Below are 26,260 nucleotides of genomic sequence, written 5' to 3'. Positions count from 1 at the left end.
TGCTCCACTGAGACTTTCCTTTCCCAGCCTGCGCTGAGATGCTGGTGACGCTGTGGGCAGTAGACGCCGGAGCTGGTGGCGTCCCTGAATCACTCACTCAGCAGTTTGGGGTTTGTTTTTTTTTTTTTTTAATTTCACCCTCTCCCTTGAATCTTTGTTTTTTCTTCTTTGTGTGGCAGGAGATTCACATACGGCTTCTAACGTAGGCGCCGTGACAGCTTTAGACTCGCACACTGGTACGAGATACCTATAGGTACCCAAGTGCTGTGGAGGAATTTGCCTGCACGCCTTTCAGCGCAGGATCAAAGCCTTAGATGTTAAGAAAAGAGTTGCATTAAAAAGACCCAACGTAGCTATTTTTAACGATAATTATCCACACAATCATAAATATATGCACACGTGCGTGCGCGCGTACGCACACAAATGCAGAGATTCATTAAATAGTCTCTTTTTGCAGACCAAAGCTTTTTGTTGTTGTTGTTTTCCTATTATCTTGGAGATTATTTTTTTTTTTTTTAAGGGTTTTCTTTCTGTTATAAAATACAAAGTAGCCTGAATGTAGCTTGTGAAAAATTGTCCCAATATCTTTGTGCTGTGTGTTACGTTGCATTTCTCAGAGGAAGAAAAATAAGACTAAGAGCACGGTAAGTTTTGGGGGTCTGATTCTGCTCTTATTGGAGCTAATAGCAAAATGCCCATAAACTGTCTCAGCACTCGGGGAATTTTTATTTATTTATTTAGACTTCTCACATATCTCTAAATGGTGATTTGTCAGACAAAACAGAAAAAGCGAATATGAGCAGTGACAGAGACTTAGTCTACGTTTCTTTTCAGACCTTAGAGAATCCCAGATAACCCCCGTTTTGTTAAAGGCTATTTAAACTATTAAAAAAATGGGAAAATATCTGCTGTGAAATCTCACTGAGTCGAAGCTTGCGTTTAAACGCCGTCGATTGGATTGCTTCTAAAATATGTATTCAGAACTTTTTTTTGGCCCCTTGAGATCAAGCAATTATGTGGAATTAGAAAAATCATATTATTCACTTACTTATTAGTAGTCTAAGCACAAACTGTATTGTCAGTTTTCTGCCTTTGGCTTTCTGTGCCCTTAATGTTCACACAAGTATCGTAGCCAGAATTATCGGCAGCTAGAGCCAAAATTGCTTTAAAAAGGCATGAGAACTGGTAATGACACATTGTTAGCAGTTAACAGGTGGTCGTTTCATTGTCCAGTTTGACTGCAGAGCACAGAGAAGATATGTGCAATATCTGCAAGTGTGTTTGTAAAGTTCTTACAAAGTTTAACGATTTTATAATTTTATAGTGCTCTTATGTTATTGACTGCTGCCAATGCCAAATCCAAACAAAGGAGATTTTTTAAAGATGGCTTAAAACTCCTCCAGTTTTACAGGAAAGACGAGCAAGCGATGTGTCTTAGCAGACCACCACCACCCCCGATAATCTTTAACGAAATATTCTGACAATTTAGACTCAATCGTATTTTCCTTCTCTACATATTAAGGGATGCAAAAAAATGTCCAGTTTTAGACTTGGTACTGCTGTGTCATTAGGGTTTTTTGGCAGCACAAGTATAGAAAGGACAGGTATATTCTAACCAAAGCATTCCAGTAATTTGCCCGTTAACTTAAAACTGGGGAGACTGCCCCTAGAGACTTAGTAGCAGGAATTTGTTTTTTATGTTTAATCCTAATTGCTTCCGCTTACACTACAAGGACAAATGGTAATTCTCAGTTATGCTTTTTGAGCTGTAGACACTGATTTCATTGAAACTTGGGCTCAAACTGCCAGGCTCAATTTCCAAAGTTCACAGAGTGTCCGTCATCTTGGTCACGCAGCTTTTCAGTGGCTTCTCATCCCGTTTGGATTCAACTCATGCTCTAATTGAAGTTTTTGTGAGCTAGGACGAAACCAAGGATGGCCTTGGGGAACATTACCGAAATATGTAAAACCGTGATCCTGCTCTCAAATACACGGAAAGAGATGACTCTTCATTTTATGATGCCAGCTATGTCACTGTTTTACTTGATGCAGCTAATGCTGTCAGAAAGAACATGTTTTGCACCATAGCAGCGTCCCGCGTTAGAAGATGTATACATTTGGTGCAAGGAAACTGCCTTGCAGCATCACTCCTTTTTATGTGAATACGTGTTGTTCCAAACAGATAATTTTTAAAATTAGTAGCAGACTTGATAATTTCCAAATGATTTCGTTATCATTCAGACTGTAGGGTTTTGGGTTTTTTTTCCCCTGAAGTTGCCAAAAAAACCTCCTAATTAGTACCAATTATAATTGGGTCTGCTGGTAGGTAGTCTGCCACGTTACTTTTATACCACATGAAACCAGGCACCTGGGTTAGACGGGAAGGAGAGATGCTGCTCGCGGCACATGGGAGGCAGGGAAAGGATCTGTGCATTGCAAGGTTCCCAGAAATCGTTCGGGTCTCCAAAAACCAAGAGACCTTACTGCGTGTACGGACTAGGGGAGCTGCCGGGACAGTCAGGTTGTGGGCAACGAAGCCAACTCCGCACTCGCCGCTAAGCTCAGCGTTGCTTTTCCTGTCCCTGGTGGCTTTGTGGTTTGCGCTTTGGCCATGGTCTGTGAATGTTGTCACTCAGGAGTGACCTCTTGTGGAAGAGCCGGGGCTGGAGTCGCTATCGATTGTCAGAGGGGATCAATTCCCCTTCTACTCCCTCCTTTCCCGTTGGAAACAAACGGCTTCGCAGTAGGAAGAGTGCCCTTTGGCTACCGTATCAATCTGAGGGCTGCTCTTGTCAAAATGCACAATCACAAGCTTGATAATGCAATCCATTCCCAAAGCACTATATTTCCAACCTGTTCTCCATCATTTCCTTATGGCGTCACATTTACTCAGTTCATCACATTCTTATTAATATTTTAGGTTTCCTTGAAAGTGATGGAATTCTATTTTTATTACAAAAGCAACAAGAATAAATACTAATTGTTGTCAGTTATTTCCTTATGTAGTGGGAACAGTAATCTGTTCCTCAGCTTTAGGTTGCCAAAGCAAAATAATTAAATATTTTAGACATTTAAAAAATCTGTGATATTAGATAAATGCAATTTGATCTCCTTGTTTGCCACATAAAAGCTGGAACTGCCTGAATTGATAAGATTGAATTGCATTATTTTTATTGTTTCTACTCGCATATTTTTCTTATCTTCAAGAACACTTTAGTTAAAACCCGGTGGTTAGTCATGCAGCCCTGCGACGACGGATACGGGAAAATCTCCTCCATATTTGAATTCTAGCTTGAGGTGCCACCACCAGAGCACCAAGATTTCAAAAAAATTAAATATATATATACACATACGCGTGAAAAGGAAAGTCTTGATGGGCTGTGCAGTATTACTGCTATTCATCATCACTCTAGTGTCTCAGTAAGAGTAGTCAGGGGTCTGGGCGTCATTGTGCCAGACACAATGCGACATCGAAGTAAGGCAATTCCAGCTCTCAGCCTGAATAAGGACAAGTTGCAACAGGTGGGAAAAGCGGACAAAAGCAGGGGGTGGAAGGAAAAGTTGACAGCAAAGCCGACATGTCATGCATATTAAACGGCAGGCTTGGGATTCCTTTCCGCTCTTCGTTAGGATCGGGGTCTTAGCCCCGGCACCCTGGCCACCGGCCAACTCAAATAATGATATTTTGCTTACCTAAATTCCTCTTGCGCTTTCAACAGGGAGCCACGGGCCTTTTTAGTCCCAAAGGGCGGTACATCGCTCTGGGATCCGTTCCCCAGGGAACGGCCGCAGGGCAGTGTCTGGGGAATATGCTTCCTAGCGTCTTTTTAACCAAGAAAAAAATAATAACCTCTGGATCCTAATTTTGATTTGCCTTCGGAGGTATTCGCTGTCATGGGGGCTCTGAAGTCTGCTTTGGTTTCTTAAAAGACACAATTTAAGTCAGGCCACCCCCTTCCTAGTATTTGACCAAGGACTCAGGGTGTGCTTTAAAATCACCCAAAGTTGCTTTTCTGTTCCATTCACTTTGTTTTACTTTATTTTGAATTATGAAACTCGACGTGCAGCATGTAAATATTCCTAAGTCATTACTAAACCATCCCCAATCATCTCTGAATGCAGTTTGTTAGACAATTAAGAGTGTACAATGCGTGGGGGGAAAGAACAGCAGCAGAAACCCATTTTGGTCTCTCACTGGACGTGATGGAAGAAATGGAGAATTTAGCGGATCTTTAACCCTTTCTGGCTCCGCGTGGTGCTTGCTCCTTCCCTGGTTAAAGCTTCTTCCGAGGGCTTGCTCGAGGGTTTAAAGTTTGCCCCCGCACGCGACTGGATATTTCTGTGGCAAACGCTGGGCTGCTGAGGCTATTGTTTCTCTGCGGAGGGAAGGGATGGTTACCAGGGCACAAACACACGTATTTGCACAGCTTCAGCTGCGTAATAGCAGCAGAAAAAAGAAAAAGAAAAAAAAAAAAAAGAGCCAGAAACTTCTTTTGTTGAAAGCGTCATTTAGAGTTCCTAGAAAAAGGCCACCTAATTACAGGCGGTGCTGAGAGAGGAGCCTCTGTGATTTTTCTCTCTTCCTTTCTAACAGGTGAAGAGGCCGATAGGTTGGGGGACCGCATATTGGGATGTCGGGAGAGGTTTTACTGGCTGGGACAAACTTGTTGAGGGCTGGATTTTGCAGTAGCTAACAGAGTCCTTCACCCACGTAGGGTTACTTCTGTGATAAGGGGGCTAATTATAGCGGCAGAAGTGGGAAATCACTCCATTTCTTTGTTAGCTCTGATGAGGTCTGAATTCTTTCCCCTTCCCAGCCCATTTATTTTAGTTAGATGGGAAGTTCAAAGCCAAATGGATGCTATTTAGGGAGCATTATTACATTACAATGTTAGCGTTATGTATAGGTCAGTTTTATCACTTTTAATAAACCCAAGAAATATAAAGCAGTAATGTATATTAGTGCAGCATTACCGATGACAACAATTAAAACAGAAAGCAAAATTAAAACTGTATGCAAATACGCAGCTTCCCACTGCAATGTTAATTTTGTCACTCTACAGCTTGTACGTTTGTGGCATTTATTTTTATTGCATCAACAGGAATGCAGTCAGCTTCAGATACGGAAAAAAAGCCCACAAAAAGAAAATGCAACATGCTGTTTATGGAGGCTGGGAGCATTCCTATTTGTACTATAGGGACTAAACTTATGTTTTGACATATTTTTACTCTCATGTTTCTCTGCTTCATTTACTGTAGGTATGCTCTTTTCTTAAAGCTTAGAAAAATACTGATTCAGCAACAAAGAAGTAATAATATTGGCATTTTGGAAAACAAAACATGCCAAATTCAGAAACAAATTGTGTCACTTCCACTGATAAGAGGAGATTAAGTTGCACCCAAAATCACAACTGGCTGTGACCAGTTCTCATTAAAAAAAATGGATTTTTCCTGAATTTTAATATCCTGTTTCCATCAATTATAATATAGTGTTTCCTTCATTCTTTGTTTTATTTCTACTTCACTTTCCAAAATCCTTCCAGAGTTTACTATTTGGGTTGAAAAAGCATATTTTTAAATTGGGCATAACCAACTTCCATATAAACGTTTGGCAGGGAAATCAGTGCATGTTCACTTAATTCATTTTTATTGAACCAAGTCCAGATTTTTAGTCAGGAAAAAGTTAGATATTAATCATATCTGAGCAGGATCATTAAATTTTCCTTTACCTACTAGAACAGCAGGGTCATTATAGAACCATGAGAAGTTAGCTCACTTATTAATCTTTACAATTACATAAAAGTGATCATTTTTATAGTACTTAAGAGTAGCTCTTGCCCATTATGTGAAGAGTATGTGGGAATATTACAATATAATATAATGTATTATTATAGATGTGACCTGTGACTCATTGGTCTGCTCACTGACACACAACTCTCTGGAAAAGTTATCTGTTTGAGCTTGGATAATCTTTAATTGCTCCACATTCCTTGTGCTCTTTTATGGGGCATACTAGTAAATAGAGAGCTAGTCACTGAGTTATTAATTACCTCATTATTACTTAATTATCACTATTGCATACTTCATTTTTATGGAGAATTATATCATAAAAGAAGGTATTTTATACTGCCCACCACAGTTAAGTATGAATGACAGTGACAGCTAATGTAAGATTGAGTTAGTTAAAGAAAATCAATCAGAAATCCCCACTATAGATTACTATCCGGTTTCTTCTGCCTTTTCCAGCGAACGCTTCTCATCTTTGACTTTGAAACCCAACAGTTTAAACTGGGTTCTTGTTTCAGTGGACTAATCCCCTTTCATAAATCATGTTCAAGTGCTGAAATAATTTGCACATCGTTTAAAGAGTATTTGCTTTGAAACATTCACCTCAAGCCCTTTCGTATATCCTTTCTCTCTAAAGATTTGTAGTATTTGTTTTGTTCTCTGAGGTATAAAAGACCTGGGTAAACTTTATTCCTGTTGTTTCAAGATTAGTGAAATAAAATGCATATTTATTCCACTGGGAGTGAAAGGAGCTTTACTAAAGACGATCGTACGTACGACCCATGGGAATGTTATAATACAAAATGTCAGTCTTAAAATCTCTTTAGGTTTGTTCAAAACACTATTGAAGGACTTAAGTTTAAAGAAAAAAAAAAGGGGGAGTTACAAATCCATATTTTATTCTTCGTTACAAAGAAGAGAGAGACACCATATATTTTCCTTAACAAAATAAACTCCTACGTGTGCACTCAAGATGAATTTGACGTGGGGGCAAGCGGAGACTGGGATAGTCATGTTTACTCTGAGTTTTTCCCTACTGAACTACACATACTGACACAGCGCCTAAGGAAACTACATTTTGGAAAAAATGTGTAGCGGTTGTTTCAAACAGACGCTTGCTTCAGAAAAAGCAATCACAAAGAAATCACGAGCATTTTAGGTATTATTGGAGTCAAGCAGTTGAGCCCCTTCCGTGTACTGTAAGTGAGGTCAACTCCTGTGATGTGAAGAAAAGATATTTACTCCGACTTTATTCCTTGTAAACCCAACTACCCAACACGGTTTGCACCGGTTCGGTGCAATCTCTAAATTCCTTACTAAGCAGATGTGTGTTTACATTCAGAAGTAAACCTAAAGTTTGATGTATATTGTGCAAAAGGTCATGATTTTTATAGTTTAAAGCAATAGACAATCCAGGCAGTTACATCTGTTTGACCCTCCATCACCTGCGTCGTCAGTATAGCTCCATTTTTGCAGATCTCCATATTTTTCCTCCACGGGGAAAGAGCATAGGCTGACAACTGATAAAACCTAAATAGATGCAGGAATTTTCAGTGCAACGGGAAATATTTAAGACTACTGTCTTTGGAGAGAGGTCAGAATTAGAGCAAGCCAGAAGGACTTGCTGAGTTTTGCTCTTTGGGAAGGAAGAGCTAGCCCAGCTTTCCGTCACTCCAGTGAGCCTGATTCTGAAGCCTCTCATGGCAATTACTGCGATGACTACCCTGATTGCAAGTTTGGGGCCAGAAAAATGATTCTCAGACTGCGCTGTATTCTGAGGTTGCACTGCTATTTATAAGTAATCCAGATGCAATCCTCCTGGTACTTTGGGAGGAATGTGACAGAAATAAGGAGGTTTTTAGGTTATACAATTCTAAATTAAGCTCAATTAGCGAGACTGTAAATCAGGCTCTAGATAGGAACACGTACTGCCCAAATTCACCTTTTTCCCCAAGGTGAAATCATTTAAATGTTTGGACCTTCCAGGTTGGAGGATGTATTTAATTGAAATTATCACCTGCAATCCCAAATATTTAAAGATCAATTTAATGGACAAAAGCACGGTACTGTCTCCTGGACAGGGCGTGTTAACACTTTAAACAGGAATGTGCTTCGTAGGGTCTCCTATTTGTTCCCCCAGCTGCCTGCTGATGTGCCAGATAAAGAGATCTTGCCTCCGAAAGGCAAAGGGTGGAATACCACTGAAGGGTTAAATGCCGTAAGGTTTCTCAATGAAGCAAAAGGTTCCAACTAGCCGGTTTTAAATATTGATGCTGAAAAGAACGCCATGACATATGAGCAGCTCCCCTCACCACCAAGGATATTTGGCTCCATTTAATTAATTCCATTGGCCATTGTCTTAAGTGTGCCCAAGATTCACCCAAGAGGAATTCACTTGCGTTACTGTTATTGAAAAGTGTAACATAGCATTATCTGCCTCAGACAGACTTTTTGTAGCATTGAATCAATTCCCCAGTTCTTGAAAACAACTACCTCATTTGATTCCTTTCATAATTAATGAAATTCAGTAGTAATGTTTTTGCCCCTCAGCTCCTGCTGGAAGAATGTTTCAAAACTTCAGTTTTTCAAGCTAAAAGCATTCTAATTTTCAGCCTAAATGGACTTGTGGTACGAATGTGTTCTTGTGTCAGCGTTTAGCTAGCTCTTTATTTCCAGCAGTTCCTTTCTGTCTCAGGTGTACCACCCGAAAGAGAGTTACAGACAGTATACGTGTTCCTTCCCCTGCTTGGTTTGGTAGACTAAGCCAGCCAAGATTTGTAGCCATCTTTCCTATGATAGGCTGCGGTTCTTTTTCCTGATCATCTCAAATAGCCCTTTTCTGAATCTGCCCCAGTTTCAGTCTGTATTTCTTGCACATGGATATTCCAGGCAAGGTCTTCCCACAGCCGTGGGAAGTGGAATTCACTCTTCCGTATGGAAATGACTCACCTGATACAGCCTAGGGATTGAATTTATCTGTTTCATGGCCACTTTTTTAGAGATAAAAAGTAAACAACCAGAACATGTAGATCCTGCTGTCCTTTAATCTTTTGCAACCAATGCATTCTCCATGAAAACCAAAGAGTAAGCCTGCCTTAAGCCTTTTTATAGCATATAAACTATGTTCCTACATGTGATAACAGCTTTTGTAATTAATTTTTAAGGTCTTCAATTTATATGGAAAAGTAATGTTCTTATAACTCTGAGCAACCCTTTTCAAACAGCACATTTTAAATAAATGAAATTAAAACAATTTAAAATACTCCAGTGCTAATACACTTATAAAAAAAAAAATACACCACCAAAATGTTTTATAATCACTTTTGCTGAAGAAGGTTATATTCCAGTCCAAGGACCCAGAGCCTAAGGGAAGGTGACCAGATGTAGGCAGGTCAAAAAAGGAGAGCAGCCAGATGCAGATTTCATCATTTTCCATTTAGCAGGCTTTAAGGTACAAAAATAAAAAAAAAAAAGGAGCAACTTACCTTTAACTTGGTGGGAATCTATAATAAAAGATTTCATTCAAAGTGCAGGAACATGTGGCTTGTGTCCACATCGCTTCACGCTCGCTCTTTCTAGGACAGACTGGCTGGGTCCTAATCAGATAAAGCTTTTCCTTAGATCTTCTCTGGTCACCTTGTGATGCCCGGTGTAGTTAGTGTGTGTGCCTGATATGAAATGATGTTTACATGCATCCCACCAGCCTGGTGCTTTTCAAACATTATGGTGAATGTGTCTGATATGTAGACATGTAATATGATGCTTGAAGGTAAAATGCCTTCTGGGATAAGAGTTAACGGGCAGAGTATGGCAAATGCAAAGAAACTTAGAATCATAGAATCATAGAATTGTTGAGGTTGGAAGGGACCTTTAAGATCATCGAGTCCAACCTTTAGCCTACCCTGACAAGAGCCACTTCTAAACCATGTCCCTCAGTGCCCCATCTACCCTTTTTTTAAACACCTCCAGGGATGGTGAATCCACCACCTCCCTGGGTAGCCTATTCCAATGTTTAATAACCCTTTCAGTGAAAAAATGTCTCCTAATATCTAATCTAAACCTCCCCTGACGTAACTTGAACCCGTTTCCCCTCGTCCTATCACTTGTCACCAGGGAGAAGAGGTCAGCCCCCATCTCTCTACAACCTCCTTTCAGGTAGTTGTAGAGGCTGATAAGGTCTCCCCTCAGCCTCCTCTTTTCCAGGCTAAACAACCCCAGCTCCCTCAGTCGTTCTTCATAAGGTTTGTCCTCCAGGCCCCTCACCAGCTTTGTAGCCCTTCTCTGGACACTTGGTGCTGTCTTGTCCATAATACTCTTTTGGGAGGAGTCTCTGGAGTAAACTGGCTCCTGAATAGCACCTAGGCCTTCTCTTGGGAAGAGATAGCTGGAAGGACCAGAAAGTTGACTAAAAATTAAGTTGTGCGGGCGATGATCTCAAGATTACTCTTTGACTGTCTTCTATCTGAGCTATAGATACCTTCACTTAAATCTAGATCTTTGTATCATTGCTATGGTTTCCAAGAGATTTCAAAATTCTGTTCCTGCAAAAATAAGGTTTGTATATATTATTGTGTGAAAACACGTGTATAGTATCTGTCCTGTCTACATAAAATGAAAGATGATTATTTTAGGGTGCTGTAATGCTCCTACCTTCCTTTCTTCGTATGAAGGCATTTCAGTTGACGTGCTTGAATGAAAATCAAAACATAGCACTAAAAGTTAATGGAGAAATAACGAAAACACTGTAATACCTGAACTGTTATACAATGTTATCGGAAGATCATTGAGATCATTTGTTCAGCCTGGAGAAGAGAAGGCTCTGGGGAGATCTTATAGCCCCTTTCAGTACTTAAAGGGGGCCTACAGGAAAGCTGGGGAGGGACTCTTGATCAGGGAGTGTAGTGATAGGAGGAAGGGCAACAGTTTTAAACTGAAAAAGGGGAGATTTAGATTAGATATTAGGAAGAAATTCTTCACTGTGAGCGTCGTGAGACACTGGAACAGGTTGCTCAGGGAAGCTGTGGCTGCCCCATCCCTGGAGGTGCTCAAGGCCAGACTGGATGGGGCTCTGAGCAGCCTGGTCTGGTGGGAGGTGTCCCTGCCCAGGGCAGGGGGTTGGAGCTAGATGATCTTTAAGGTCCCTTGAACCCAACCCATTCTATGATTCTATCGTTTCTATGATTCTATGAGTATGATGGATCAAGGGTAGTACTGATATTAAGGCACAATTACAAACAGTGGGATACTTGATTTATTGTTGCAACTTTGCTCTTAATGTAAGTTACACATTAGGAATTTCCGAACTGAAGGTTTGTCTTGCTTAAAAAATCTTTTTCTAGGTTTCAGATTTGGGACATCTGATAGGTTGAATTTGGGGTTCAATTATGAGAGAAGTAAATTTTTCTGTTAATTTCCCAAGTGGCTTGACGGGTGGAGATAGAAGAAAAGGTGAGGGACAGGCTACGGCAGATAGGAGTCAAGGTGGTGACATGGAAAAAGGGAAAGAAAATGAAAGGATCCTGAAACTCCATTGGTTTGCTGCATCATTTGTCTGAATTTTGCTTTCCTCTGGGGTACTGTAGCAGATATTTTCTGCTGCATGAGAAATGGTGCCGGGCAAGACACGGCAGTGGTCTCATCTCAACTGGTACACTTTTTAAAAAATTATTTGTAATTGGTGAATGTGAGGATGGAGAGGATCCATTAGAGTTACACGTTCTGTTATTAATAACCCACAGCGAAAATGTTCTTTAAAAAAACACCTTTTATTTTGCGGGTTTTAGACCAGAAAACTAAGTTAGCAGAATTCACCTTTTCCAAACAATTGTTTACTTGGAATTCATCCGTAGCTGTCCCTGCTCAAGTTACAGGTCGTTCGTAATAATAAAACTTTCTAATTCTGTGACAGAATATTCATAACGTCTTTAAAATACTCAGCTAGATAATGGTCCCCAGGATCTGGACAGCAAGACTTCAAAAGGCAGAGTCCTCTGATCTCCAGTTTCCTTACTCTCTCTAAGCTTGGAAGGTTTCAACTATCAAGCATAGATTAAGTTTTATTGGTCGATAGTCTAATTGCATTTGTATTATCTTTCCCCTTAATATTATTTTCTTTGCTCTGTATTGGATTTCATCCAAATATTACTACTTCCATGAAGCAGTTTTCTGAAAATGTTTTGCTTTTGCTTTGATGCTTAACTGCTTAACACGTGAGTGTTGCAATAAGGTGCTGGTTCCTGATAATCGTTTTCCTTCTGTAAGGAAAAGTTTCCACAATCTTCTGTGCTTTGCTTATATTTGATAGAGCTCTTCAGTTGAGGCTTTTCATGGACAAGATAAGGTTTGGTTAAACATCTGAACTTTTGAATGTTTATCTGAACTAGATTCGACCTCTAAATTTGTCCATCATTAGTTATTTTGCTTTTCTTTTTAGAGACTAAATTATGCTATTAAATATGTTCTAAAGTAGGTTAAGTCCCTGTGCAGTTTGTCAGCTGGAACATTAATTTTAAAGCTAAAACAGTCTTCTATTGTATCTTTTTAACATTTTGTCTGAGTTTTAACCATGGCTGGTTAAACACAGGGTCAGTGCACCCATGCAAACCCCACATGTAGCTGATCGAAGTGTCTCAAAGTTGTTGTGATGACTGGTCTGGTTTTATTTCAGGAAAAGATTGTGATATATAGTAATTATTTGCCTGGTCAGGCAGCTTGTTCCAGTGCAGCTGTTCTGGAGACCGGATGAAGTACTAAGTGTCACCACATGTCCTGCGGTATCTCTGGAGGTCTCCTCCAAGGGCCAAGCGGACTTGGGGTCCCAGCTACCTGCTGCAGCAAGCTCATTGCACTAGCAATGTAGGACATAGAATCATAGAATCATAGAATTGTTGAGGTTGGAAGGGACCTTTAAGATCATCGAGTCCAACCTTTAGCCTACCCTGACAAGAGCCACTTCTAAACCATGTCCCTCAGTGCCCCATCTACCCTTTTTTTAAACACCTCCAGAGATGGTGAATCCACCACCTCCCTGGGCAGCCTATTCCAATGTTTAATAACCCTTTCAGTGTAAAAATGTCTCCTAATATCTAATCTAAACCTCCCCTGACGTAACTTGAACCCGTTTCCCCTCGTCCTATCACTTGTTCATTTCTGGGGTCCAAGTTACTCATGCCTTCAGGTGACCACATCTGTGTGTCCTCTTTGGACTTCCATCATAACCGTACTGACCCAGATCTTGCCCTCATGCTGCCTCTGTGATGAGAAGGAGCCACCATCAGAGTGTAGGGAGGGTCGCTGGGTGCTGCGGAAAGCCAGAAGAGATGTTTCCAGACCACCTTGCACCTTGTCCAAAGCTGAGCTTGGTAGCGCAAGGAAGAGAGAACAACGTATAATTTCTATCTGCTGTTAGACAACTGAACTGTATGAGCTGATTTTATTAGAAGACCAAGTTCTCATAAAGTCAATGCTAAAAGACCCCATACTGGAATCAGAGCTTTCAGGTAAGCAGTCAAACGTACAACATAAACTATTATAACATGATACATGGCAAAATATACCAATAGCTTCGTTCTGGGCTTTCCTTTTCCTCCTGTAATTACCCCGTCTCAGCCCAAGAAAGAGGCCGACCCACGGCATCTCTCACAAGGCACCAACAGCCTCCACAGGGTAGGCTCACACAAAAGCCACAGCCTGCGTTTGGTCTGCTTCGTGGTTTTATGTTCATTTTAGGCAGACCCTAAAGCACCTTCAGTGGAAGTCTTTCCTGTGTCCTCGCAGTGTAACTCTTGTACTACCTTGTAAGGAAAGAGCTGTAACTGCTGAAAGGGTTGAAAAGCAATTGTCTTTTAACAAATAGAAATGATTTATATAGAAATACAAAATGAAATTGACGGCACTAAAGGTCACTTTGTCTAAGGTTTATATTTATGTGCATATAGATGTTGGAGATTCTTACCAAAACTTTCACTTCAGGTAAGAAATACAAAGTATTCTTAAATCCATTGACTTATTCTTAATAAAAATGAGCTCATCGGTGACCGTTCGTTCAGTTATACTTACTCTAATGGTTTAATTGAGGTAGGGATAATTTGATAAAGTAGAGTTGACATATAAAAAGAGTACAGCAAATGGATTTCAGATCTTTGGCTAGATATTTTTTGATTACTTTAAAGGTAATGGGTGCGCCTTTCTGCTTCATAAAATATCACATCTACATTCACTGGAAAGTATTAAACTTACTGTATTAAAAGAGAAAAATATAGTGGAACTCTAGTGGTTTGAAACAACAAATATACAGATGAGTGTCACTACCATTTCTCATTGGAAATAAACAATTTTAACATGTTGGTTTTCATAACCTATGCACTAAGAATTAATTCTACCCTTTATTGTATGAGAACCATTAGAAGTTCATCATGGGTCAAAAAACATAAAGTTATGAATATAATTGGAGGCTGTGTGCAATGGAAATATAATTAAAATTTAAAATAATTTACTTTTTAGATTTAGGAGTGCAAAATATAATCGATAAGATTCTCAATAAAAAGAAAATTCTTTGGTATGATATTCTTTCTGGAAAGGTCCCATAAGATCGGATCTGGATAAAAGATTCAACAAGGTATCCAAGCACATGTCTAAATTTAAATACATGAATCATTTGTGTGACTCTTAACAAGGGTGATATAAATACAGCAACGCCAAGTCTCCCTTGTTGTCGACAGATAATTAGTTCGTTTTCCAAAGCATAAGGCAGAATTATATGTAGGTTTTGAAGTTAAAAGCGCACCCATGGCCAGCAGTACCCAGCCACTTGGAAGGGTTTTCTTTTGGCATAAAACAGTTTATCTGGTGCTCCTGGTAGAAAGAGGAACCATATAATTTTCTTGTCCTTTTGTCTGAGCAATTTAGTGTAAGTGATGACTATTCATATTATTTGCAAAATGTTGAAAAGGGGTTTTTTTTTAGACTAACTCGGTCAGGAGGTAAGTATAAAGACTTGAAAGTTATTGACATTTATTCAACAACAGGAGAAAACAAACAGAATTCCATATTCTAAAAAACCCTGAATGCATTACTTGTTGTAAATCACTTGTTCAACTTGATCTGCAAATAGTCTTCAGTTCCTTGCTCTGTCTTCCGCAAACTTAATTGCGTATTTGTTTTCTTTTGGGAAGTCTGCTTAAATAATATTTTTCTGTTATATATGTCAACTTCAAAAGTCATTAATTCGAATATTGCCATTTTTTCCCTTATAACTGTCATATTTTGTATGAGTGGGATGAGACTGTATGGCTGCAAACACTGGAAGAGGAGAGCACTGAGTCACCCAGGTAGTGAAGGGCAGGGCCACTCTTCAGCTCCCATGTGTTAGACCACCCAAGTTATTGAGTATTTTCCTGGGAATTTTACTGACCGTCTCTAAAGGGGAGAAGTACCCCAAATGCAAAAAGCATTACCATCACGCTTCTGACTTTTGCCCATATTCACCTGGTCACTCTTTACCTGCAGATTTATAGAAATCAGCTGCCGAAGGAGGCTCGAGATCAGATGAGTCCTCAATGATCTGTGCTCATACAAAACTGCCCTCCCCGGTGCACGGGGGACAAAAAGACTGCAGCTTTTTGCAAAGAGACTGTGTCAAGAGTCCTAATCCCTGACGCGGACTCGGAGAGACCGGTTTCCCTTTCCCAAGCACACTCTACTCTCTCTTCCGAGAGCCTGAGTAGTCTGACTTTGTGTACTGCAGCAGATTTCATCCAAGTCCCACATGTTTTACATTAGATGAACATAAACTGGTCATGCTGTATGAATAAAATGAACCCATTGATTTCTGGCATTGTGGTTTTCATATTCAAGTTAAGTGTGTATTTCTAATATTGTGACAATACCAAAAAAATTGTGGAAAGAAAGAGTTGGCATGTCCTGGGTGATCTAGTCCAGTCCCTCCTGTCACAAGGTACCGTGTTCTCTGTCCCCTTTCATAAATTCATTAAGCTTCATCTTAAATTCTTTTAGTTTTATTTGCCACCACGACTTCTTTGAAAGGGTGTTTTAGAACTTCATATTATGGCCAGTTTATACTCATTTATTCTTGTGCCAACATTGTTCTTCAGTTTAAACAGCTCTTCTCCCTCCCTGCTGTCCTCTTCTCGTCTCCTGCTCCTTTTCCCACCCCCACCGGCAAAGTCGTAGAGAACAATCACAGCCTTTCTCAGCCATTTTCTAGCTGGCCAAATGTGCCAAGCTCCCCGTCTGCTTTCGAAAGCTCCGCAACCCGTTCTCCTGGTATTTCTCAGGGCCACTGCCTGCACGTTCTCTAGCATGGAGTCCCTTCTTGCACATGGGCATCCCAGGTTGCACACTCATGCGAGAGAAATGTTTTGTATTAATCCTTCTCTGACCATGCATTGGGTAGTATTAGGTCTACCCTGGTTTCTCCATCTGCTAGTCTTAAAGCCACTAAGATTTTGTCTGATATCCCGATTCTTGTCTGAACTGATGATGCTTCCCAGCCTTGAGTCACCAACAAGTATTTTGTGAATGCTCCTACTTTTTCTGTTGAAGTCATTAATGAAAGAGCAAAGATCGGTTCCAAGAATATTTAAGGACTTGCACTGGTAACTTTCCTTCAATACAGTAGTTCTCCTTTCAACAAAGCTCATTTTAATACCTTATTTAGTCACTTCACAGTTGTTGTTTTGATTCTCTACGTCTTCTCTAGTTTAACTAATAATTTTCCGTTTGTCATCATATCAAATGCACAACTGAAGTCCAGATAGATTTGGTCTATTGCACCTTCCTTTTCTAAAAAAAAAAAAAATAATCCCATTTATTTTATTAAAGAAAGATATCAGGTTAGTTTGGTATGATCTCCCTTTATAAATCCAATACATACTCAGAAATATTGCTTTACTTTTCTAAATAGTTATGGTACAAATACCACTAAGAAAAGCTGTGTGGAGAGAGCCGGTTTGTTTCACCACGTAAGCACGCAGTGATATTTAACACGCTATTCATTTATTTCCATTTATTATAAGTGGGGGACAATATTTTTAAAAAGTTTATATGCATAAGAACACGATGCAAAATATGAATTATATAGTCATTTTGTTGAATCTTTACTGCTAATGCACACAAATTTCACAAAGTGTAATGACACTACTGAGCACTTAAGTTGTTACGCTGTCATATTACAGAAAAGTTATTTGCGCGTGTTTTATGTTTCCCATTGTTTATTTCTGAGCTTGCTCCATAAGCATTTGTAAATGCAGAGATACTTGCTGTGGCAAATATCTGTTTTAAGACCATAAACCTGAATGTCTTCAGGTCCTTTGGTGCCCACGTGAAGAAAATCTTCCTACCACCTCCTGGCCGGTGATACCCATTCTGTCACCTGATGCTGCAGCTCTTGGGTCTATGCTCTGTAGTTATAAAATCGGTAATTTTAAAGTTTATCATAAACATAGGGATTAGAGGTAATGCCTGATTCCTTCATTTTCCCCACCAATCATTTGTCTAGTGCCTTTAAGGAAACCAGGTATCTGCCTCTCATTTTACTCTTTTACAAAAAGGATATAGTAATTGTAGCGTGGGGATAACTCATAAGACCTGAATTTCACTAAGGGATAAAAGAGGATGACCATCAAAAGTCCTTAGCTCAATAAAGCAGGCGAAGTGAACTCATTTTCCTTAGTGAGCAGACTTTAATGACTCCACCTCAGAGCATCGCAAAGAAAAGGAAGGGGGCAGGAACTTGGTTTTGTCACTCTCAGAACTTTGATGCTGGTTGAAGAACTGACCATTTATCCAGGCGGTAATGCATGTTACTTGTTCCTTTAAGGACTAATAGTGGTTTCACATCCGTTACAGACCAAAAAATCTAATAAAATGTTGAATCCCGAGTTCCAATGAAATCCAATAAAACTTAAAGTCATGAGTCATTATATATTCTTAAATTAGAGTGTCTCTTGGAATGTAGGCAGTCATATGCCTCTGCATGTTAAGATATATTTCTTCAAGAGGATGAGACACTCGGCAATTAAGCATTCCCATCACTTGAAATTAATTAATTAACTAATTAATTCCTTTAAATTAATATTTTCACACATATGTGAGAGTTCTGCTGTTAGACCGGCACGTTCATTACCCAAAGTCATAGAGACCTACTTCTACCTCCCCTTTTACCATGTCTGCTTTGATTCAGTCCTGCAAGATGCTGCTGAGGACTCTGGATATGAATCTGTAAAGCACTTAAGAAAATTATTTGTTTAAGACATCAGAGATCACAGTTCAGTCCGTGGATCTGTTCACGTGTATTTTTAAAAGTTGCAGCTAGGATTTTGATCAGCGTATTCTGTATTTTGAATAGTCAAGCTCGTCACTTTCAGTATTGCTTGGGAAAAGAATTATTAAATCTCAGTTTATGGGTGTTACCATTATACTACAAGTCATCTCCATTTCTAAGAACTTCCCAAAATTTTGAAGTCCTCAAGACTATTAAAAAAAAAACATTGCATAGTCCAGACTAGTTGTGTTTGTTTTTTTCCTGCAGAACAAGGCTAATGGAAGAGAAGGTACCGAAGTAAAGCTATTTGAATCTCTTGGTGCCTTGTTCACTCCCATTGCTGCTCTTCATTCTGTATGAGCCCTTCCCATCCAGATGAATTACATACGATAATTTTGGGTGTTATAATAAACAGATAGGCCCCATAATAATGTATTTCAGTTAGGAAGAGGTACTTGGAAGAAATTGGTTTTGCTATACACATGATGTGAGAGAATCAATAGTGCTTTAGTCTGACAAGCACTGTCAATATCCATTGTCACAGTTCAGAAAGTCATTAATGGATAGTTCTTCAAAAACCAATGCTTTCAACACATTAGAAGTGTTCAGATATACTGAACCTGGCAGGAATTAATCATAGGTAAACCCTTGGGATTATGTATAAATGTTTTGTAAATTAAGAGTGAAATAAAAGTCATTGGAAGGAATGTGAGATCACGTTATATGGAGTTACAAAATCTTGCCATTAAAATATGGAGTTGTTTAGAACATATTAAAACATTTCACTTTCTGAATCATTCAGGCGCTGCCCAGAACATCACACCCACGAAAAACAGTCTCCTAGAAATATATTGTCTAGGTACCTGATGGAATTCACAGAAAGTAATCACAGAAAAATTTTGATCCTTGCCCTGGAAAGGGTAGAGCCTTGCCTGGTCCTTTTAGTTGTGGCCATGCCAAAACCCTGGAGAAAGGCTTTTGTACCTTCACCTTGGAAATATGTTAGCCACTGCTTAATTCTGCTTAAATTACAGTATGTTTACTCTCATTGCACTATATATACAGTTTAGTGCATTAAATTATAGTAAGCAATTCTTCATCTGTACATCTCAAAACTTCCCTTGACTCTGAAGGCACTATTTCTGCAGAACTGTGTGATTTGGGGGTAATGAATTCATTCTTTCCTTCCACCTATCTTGTGTAAAAGCTCTTGGACAGATTTTATTTTGCGTTTTTGCATGATACTCCTAGATTTTATATGTTATTAGGAATATTAAGGCTAGAGTTGTGACATTGAATAAGTATTCAGAGGATTTGTGTAGGCCCAGAAAAAGACAGGTGAGTTTTTTCTTGGTGCAATTTTTTTGCAGAGAGTTTATTCTATAGGTGTCCTTCCTTATTCAGCACGATGTTAATACAGTGCTATCAACATTAGGGGCCAATGCTGTGTTCTTTCTTTTATGCCCAATGATGTGTTTATGCTATTTTCTTTTTGTGCCCAATCTGTATTACACTTCCCTAATGTGACGAGCTGTTGTGATTTAATATAGCTTAATTCTAGAACAAATTGTCTGAGGAAAAGGTCTTTTCATTCTTTCCATTTTCCCCGTTTTTCCATTCACACCTTTCCCACCTGTGGAATAAATAGAGGCCGAATAAAGTGACCTCAGTCATCAGAAATGTTTTTCTAGATCTGAGGGTCCAACGTTATTGCCAGCCAAACGGGAAAGTCAGCCAGTATTCAGGCTATGTTTTTGCTGCTGGGTTGAAGTGTCCTTGCACCCAGTTGCACTAACAGAAGAAATTTAACATAATACTGGACTCTGTTGGGTTCCCCTCTACAGGTGTTCTAAAAGGCCCAGCAAGAGCAAGTACCTGTTTCCTTTTTCTGTCTCAGGAGCTCTTTGCGCGACACAAGAAATACTTAATTGAAGAGTCTGTGCAAAGGGAGGGAAGTTATCCTTCTCTTCTGTGTTGGTCTTGAAGCATTTGTGTGGATATGGCAGTGTGATTAGCTTCAGAAATTGAGGATAGGCGTTTATATTCAGTACAATGAATCAAATGTCACACCTATGCAGTTAATGCCAGGGGCCATACAGTAGAACAAGCAATAGATTTTATTTCCTGTTTTATACTTAGATCCTTAAGTATCCTGTTTTACTTCTGTATGGAACTGCTTTCCGCTTTTTTAAAGTTGTTTGAAGTTTGCTGGCTCTCTTCCGTGAAGGATTCTTCTGGCCAAATCCAGAACCTTAAATTTAAAAAGGAAGGTAGTCCAAAAAATATTTATTGTGGTTTTTGAGTTTTATAACTAATTTTTTTTTTTTCACTTGGACATAACATTTGGTCCTCTTTGTATTTCCAAATATAATAGCAAAGTCATTTTAATGTGGGGATATCGCGAGAAGAATGGTTTGGCAAAAGAATGAATATTTCTAAATGAGATCCCAACAAGAATATTTCTGGCTAAGCTGGGTTTTGGAACATGCTATCTAAACCCTTGAATTTCTGTGAGGCTTGGAGTTTCCCTCTGGTGACTCACACACATTTAATAGAATAAAATAAGAAATTCATCAAAATTAGCTTTGCTGCTGTTTTTAACTCTGTGCCGTACAGTTCAACATGAACATACAAAAGTATCCATGACAATAATTATTCCTACCTCTAGATGTAGTTTTAACACCATAATTGCTGTTGCAGGTACAAAACTTCCAGTTGGGTTAATGCACCTTTCTAAGCAGAGGGATCTTTACCCTGCTGTCAAGTCACAGGTCCCCTGTGCTACCATTCATGGTGTCACCACATTCACTTCAGGTAGAATATCTTTGCAAATCTGGTGTATACTCAGAGCTAAGCGTGTAGTTCAAGCGGGCATAAAGGGCTTCGGAGTCCTGCAGAATGGGAAATGTTGCATCTTAAGTGACTTAAGAGATGTTTTCACTCCTGCATCATTTGCACGGGGGAAGCTTCACTGTAAGTCAGGAAAAAGCAAACCTAAACATGAATCGCCATGGACAGAATGACCCTAAGCAACAAGAGAGTCCCCAAACTAAATACAATTCACTTCACTGTTTCAAAGTACCATTAAGATGCAGAATTAGAAACATCCATTTGTTGTTCTTTTTATAGCACAGCCAAGTGACTTGGAATTTTAGCTTGTCCCTGCCAAGGATTGCTCAATTCCGAACAAAAAGTCCTCCACTATAATGTTAAAAAAGCACCAACCATCAATTGAATGCTAATCTTTATATTCTATGATACATCACTCCAAGAATGCTACCATTAAAAAAATGTGAATTCTATTTTTCATAAGTGATGGATTATTGTACTAAGCTGTGTATTTTCCAGTAAAGTGTCCTTTTATTTGTCCTGTGTGATTACTAGTTTGTGGAAGTATGTGTGGGGTCATTTTAGTGCTGTGGGAAAATGGAGCACTCTTCTGTTAAAATCAGTAGTGAAATCAGAAGCAAACTATGCTCTGATCATCGTAGGCATGTGTTTAAATATTGCTTTCCTTAATTGGCTATGTTCTATTTACTTAAAATGAACAATTTGGCAAGTTTTTCTCCCTTGACAACAGCAAAGCGTAAACCATTTTATAAGTTTGGCTGTTAAAATCAGATTTGTAATGTAAACCACAATATTCCAGGGTTGTTACTGTTGCTTAACCAGCTATTTTAGCGTGCCATTGTTTTATAGTTGCGCACCTTTAAACATTCTGGTTCTGTTTATAACTTATGCAAAACTTCTTGCTACAAAATAGCCCGGTAATATTGATCATAATTATATTTTTGCTCTCTCTTTTCCCTTGGGTCCTCTATATGAAGATCACTGCATTGTAGGAGAGAGTCAATCTGGATGCAGGTATTAGGGAGCATCTCTGTAACCGCAGCTAAATTATCCAGGGTGCTATTTAGAAATTCTGTCAAGGGACAACGGACCAGCTCCTGTGAGTTCAGCTTGTGGAGAATACTGTGTTTTGGTGGATTGATTGATTGAATGATTTTCAAGAGAAGACGGAAAGCTGTTCTTTCCCCAGAAAGCAGGAGCCACCCCTTTCTCAGCTGGAGGTCCCCACCAGGGAAGGCTGTAGAGCTCTGGCTGCCCCATTGGCCTGCTCAGCATTTTGGGGGAACGGGCAGGGTGAGAGCGCCCGGCACACACCACAAGGGTTATTCAGGGATGGAGAGACTCGGGTAATTTGTTAGAAAACTTTAAAAATCCGCTTGTTCAGGGAAACCTTTGGAGAAGGTCTTCCCATGGCATCGCTGCTGCTTCTGGAGCATGCTGAGTTTCTCCTTCCTGCTAATGCCGCCTATTTTGACGGCTATGATGGTGCCCTGTGAGCACCTCAGCAGAGAAAAAGTTAAATTTATGCCTTTGAAACTTCCTCCAGGGGATATTCTGCAGCTGGGTTCTATGTCTTTTTGACACAGAGCAGGAATAAATTGAGCTCAAAATGTTTCTCACTTTGGTAAATGCCTAAATATAATAAGATATAATCATTAGGACGGGAATACTTTTCTTTCCATAAATTAATGCATCTTGCACACATTTCATGGCATATAGCCATGTTTTCTATAACTGCATTAAATATATATATAACGCTTAATCCATCTTGGCAAGAGAATTCAGTCCTTCACTAGTGGTGTAACCATCCATCCTTTCTCATAACAAGTAGGATAGAGCTAATCGTGCATAGCACACTTCGAGTCCAGAGTTTCAGTTGAAAAATCATCCATGTGAAACTTGTGGGATTCGTGAACATTTCATGAGTAAACTGGTCGCCATCCAAATACTTATGGGCAATAAATAATACAAGTCTGTGAATAACCAGCAGAGTGAACTCATCATGTTTATTCACAAGGGTATTAATCAGATGTTTTGCACCGTCCAACCGGCTACGATCCTGACCTACCGCATGATTTTACTAGGGTGGCTATGGCCCTTATTTTCTAAGGATATTTGAGCAAACTACTATTAGTTTAAAAATATCACTTCACTGAATCATTTATTTTGATTTCCTTTAGTTTTCAGACTGAACTACAGTGCCTCTGACACAAATGACAGAAACCGAGTGAAAAGCAGATTAAAGAAGTTCATCTCCCGAAGACCCTCCTTGAAAACATTGCAAGACAAGGGACTTATTAAAGGTGTGTTCAGTCTTACATACTTTTTTGGAGAAAAAAGTAAAAATCCACCGGTGAATTTTCCATTCTCAGTTAAATGAATAAGTGCATTGGACAAATATTTCTTAGATATGCTGTTGTTGCTGTACCTCATAAAAGTTACGCTGTTGAACTGTAAAGAGAAAGTCAACGTGCTGTTACATATCTCTCTGTGATATCCGACTACTTCAGTTTTTCTGCGTCGGTGTGCATGTGGTAGAAGCCCCCCCCCGGCTCGACACAGGCACGCAGCGTACACATTGCAAACCGACACGCTGCACAACTCCATTTCTTTTTAAGAAAAGAACGTTGATATAGTTGTATATTTTAGAATTCGAAAGAGGAACTTCGGATGCTGTGCTGACTAATTTGTTTTCTAGGGTAGGCTGGGATACTTTCCGCTCTCTTCTCCCGTTATTTTTTAAGGTCGCCAACAAAATACATTTTTAACAATTTAAAATACGTGCCAGGGAGTAATAAATGCTTTCAATCCGTGATTTTCTTCCTCCTCCAATTTCCTGCTAAGTTGGTCAGCCATCACTTTCACATATCCTTAAAAAAACATTTCTTCGATGAAACGTGTGTGTTAGTTTATCCAAGGAGCAAGAGTTTTGCTAAGAAGCTGGTAGTTAACTTGAAGGCAGTAGCATTCTGACCACTAATAATCAAGCAAAGCCACGTTTTCAAATATTGTCTGGAATAATGCTTTAAAAATTTACGCACTCCCAAATTATTATGTGTGAAACCCACAAGTGTACATGCAAATTGACTAGAAGGAGGCACTTTGCCAGCAGCCCCTGTCAATCTCTGGAGTGTGAGTTTTCCAGTGGTGTGTCAAAAATGGCAAGGGGTGTTGCTAATGTGTATTAAACTTGTCTGTCTTGAGCCAAGAGATTGACCCCAGACAGCAAAAGCTACAGCAGCCACAAGGGTTAAACACCAGCTGGGCCCCTGTGTGGAGAGAAGGAGAAGATTTTATTAATTCATTTCTTATGGCTTAGATACATGCCAAAGTGTTCGGTGCAACGTTGCTTACTGTAAGGAAGTCTTCATTATATGGAATCATTACGTGCCTTAGTGGTGGGCTTCTGCTTCTAACTGCCACAGAGACTTTAGAAAAATGTCATTTATACGTAAATATGCGTGTGTGAGGTGCGCACACTCGCACCCCAAACTTTCAGGATCTGTCCTTACGCATTCGTACTGTCTGATTTCAACACATTGGAGGGTTTGGCCTCTTTGAAGTATGCTGTGGGTTGAGGGTGGGATTTGAATGCATCATATTAGTTTGTTTCAGTCATTACAGTAATAGAGCTGTAATTTATAGTCTTTTAATTTCTGGATTTAAGGGTGGTTTGGTTTTTTTTAGTTTAATAAAGTGTGGCTGATGAATCTCCTGCGGTGTTACTTAGGGATCAGATGCGATCCCTGCTAACAAATCCAGATTCATTAGCATAACTCAAATCCATCCTCTAATATATCTCTCCAGGAAAGCCTGATGCGTTTGGTCTTGGCTACAGTTGCATTAAGCTCTTGATTCGTAAGCGTAGCTTGGTTCTACCTGGGATACTCTTCCATGGATAGCGAAGACGCGTGATTTGTGACACAGTAATTCAGAACTGGTACCCAGCACGGTTTTATTACCAAACTAATGTTACCATGAAGAAAACATGTTAGTTATCTACCATGAAGTTTCATTAGGATTAGGTTTTGGCCATGCAAATGAGGCAGGATTCGTTAGCACGGCTTAATTCCAATCTACGGTAATTCTATGTGAAATGCTTATTTGATAAGGTTCCTTCATTGTCTTCACCAGAGTTTATCCCTTAATCTGTTAAAATGTTATGAAAATGCAGTTGCACTGCTTATACAGAGACCACTTTTAAATGTTAATTTTTAGGCTCACATTAGAATATTTTTAAATCACAAAATGCAACCATCCAGATTAAAACTGAAAAGCTTGCCAAATTTGGTATTATAAGATGCATCTATTTATTTTTCTAAAGGTGACTTAAATGGTTGCAGAAACCTCTCAAAACTATTTATTTGCTTGTTTCTTAAGGGAAAAAAATGTTAACCAATTTTTACAAGAAAAAATTCCTCCAGCTCTGAGAACATGCATGCTAACTTTTATCCCATAGGGAAATACTTCTGTCAGAATAGTAAATCCCTTAAAATAGGGGCTCGTAATAAAAGTGTGTCTAAAGCCTTGCAGGACATCTCGGTACCGAATTTCTGACAAAGAGCTGTTCTGTGTGCTAGTGAAGAATTGATATAAATATCGGTGAAGCGTGTGGTGTTAATTACTCCAATGCAGTGGCACTGTAGGTGCTGTGAAAACCTTCACTTTTCATCAAGTGCTATTCATATTTGCCAGGGGCACTATAAAGCTCTCAAATCTATATTGATTTTTTACATTGTATGTCACATTGGAACCCAAACTCCAATAAATTTAACACGTAAATTATAGTCATGAGTAAATACGTTTTAAGGTGGTAAGTTCACTTAAACACAGTCCTGTGCTCTGTTAGTCACTGATGTGTACACACTTGGCCGGAAGACTCGACACATTTCTCCACATTAACCAAATTTGGGAATACGGGCTTCAAAATTAAATAGCAGTTTGATCTCCTGGGGTACTTTGTTCTGCCAACACTGTTATCAGAAAATCTAGAAATTATGTGATTGTCATTTAACTCTTAACAAAACTTGGTTTAAGTAGGATGTAGGAAATGCCCATGTAGTAAATAAAGCAGGTAGTTAACAAATGAGAAGAATAAGAAGTAGGAAGATAATAATCAAACGAGATCGTAGCAGACGAACGTGTAAATGTTAGTTGTAAGTTCATCTGAAAATGAAGACACGCCAACGTTCTACATGATTAAAACTTATTTTTGCCATGGCTGTCCCATTCGCTTTCTAGTTTTCTGCGTAAAAGAAGCCAGAATGGGAAGAGCACATTGGCTGCATTCATTGCGATGGGCTGGGGACTGGGGCTTTTCATGCCCCACCGAGAGCCCTG

General features: G+C 39.3%; 1 protein-coding gene across 3 annotated transcripts in view; it reads left to right on the top strand.

Moving 5' to 3' along the window:
* Positions 1 to 26,260, top strand: part of ARHGAP15 (Rho GTPase activating protein 15) — a 339,525-nt gene that overhangs the window by 174,821 nt on the left and 138,444 nt on the right. For all 3 annotated transcript variants that reach the window (XM_063340777.1, XM_063340778.1, XM_063340776.1), the window contains one exon: positions 23,101 to 23,223. In XM_063340777.1, the coding sequence (XP_063196847.1) occupies positions 23,101 to 23,223 (123 nt within the window). The remainder of the gene's footprint in view (positions 1 to 23,100; positions 23,224 to 26,260) is intronic.

Source organism: Chroicocephalus ridibundus, chromosome 7, assembly GCF_963924245.1.
Source record: "Chroicocephalus ridibundus chromosome 7, bChrRid1.1, whole genome shotgun sequence".
Classification (NCBI taxonomy): domain Eukaryota; kingdom Metazoa; phylum Chordata; class Aves; order Charadriiformes; family Laridae; genus Chroicocephalus; species Chroicocephalus ridibundus.
Note: the sequence above shows the minus strand (reverse complement) of the source record. Positions and strands in the feature narration are given on the sequence as shown.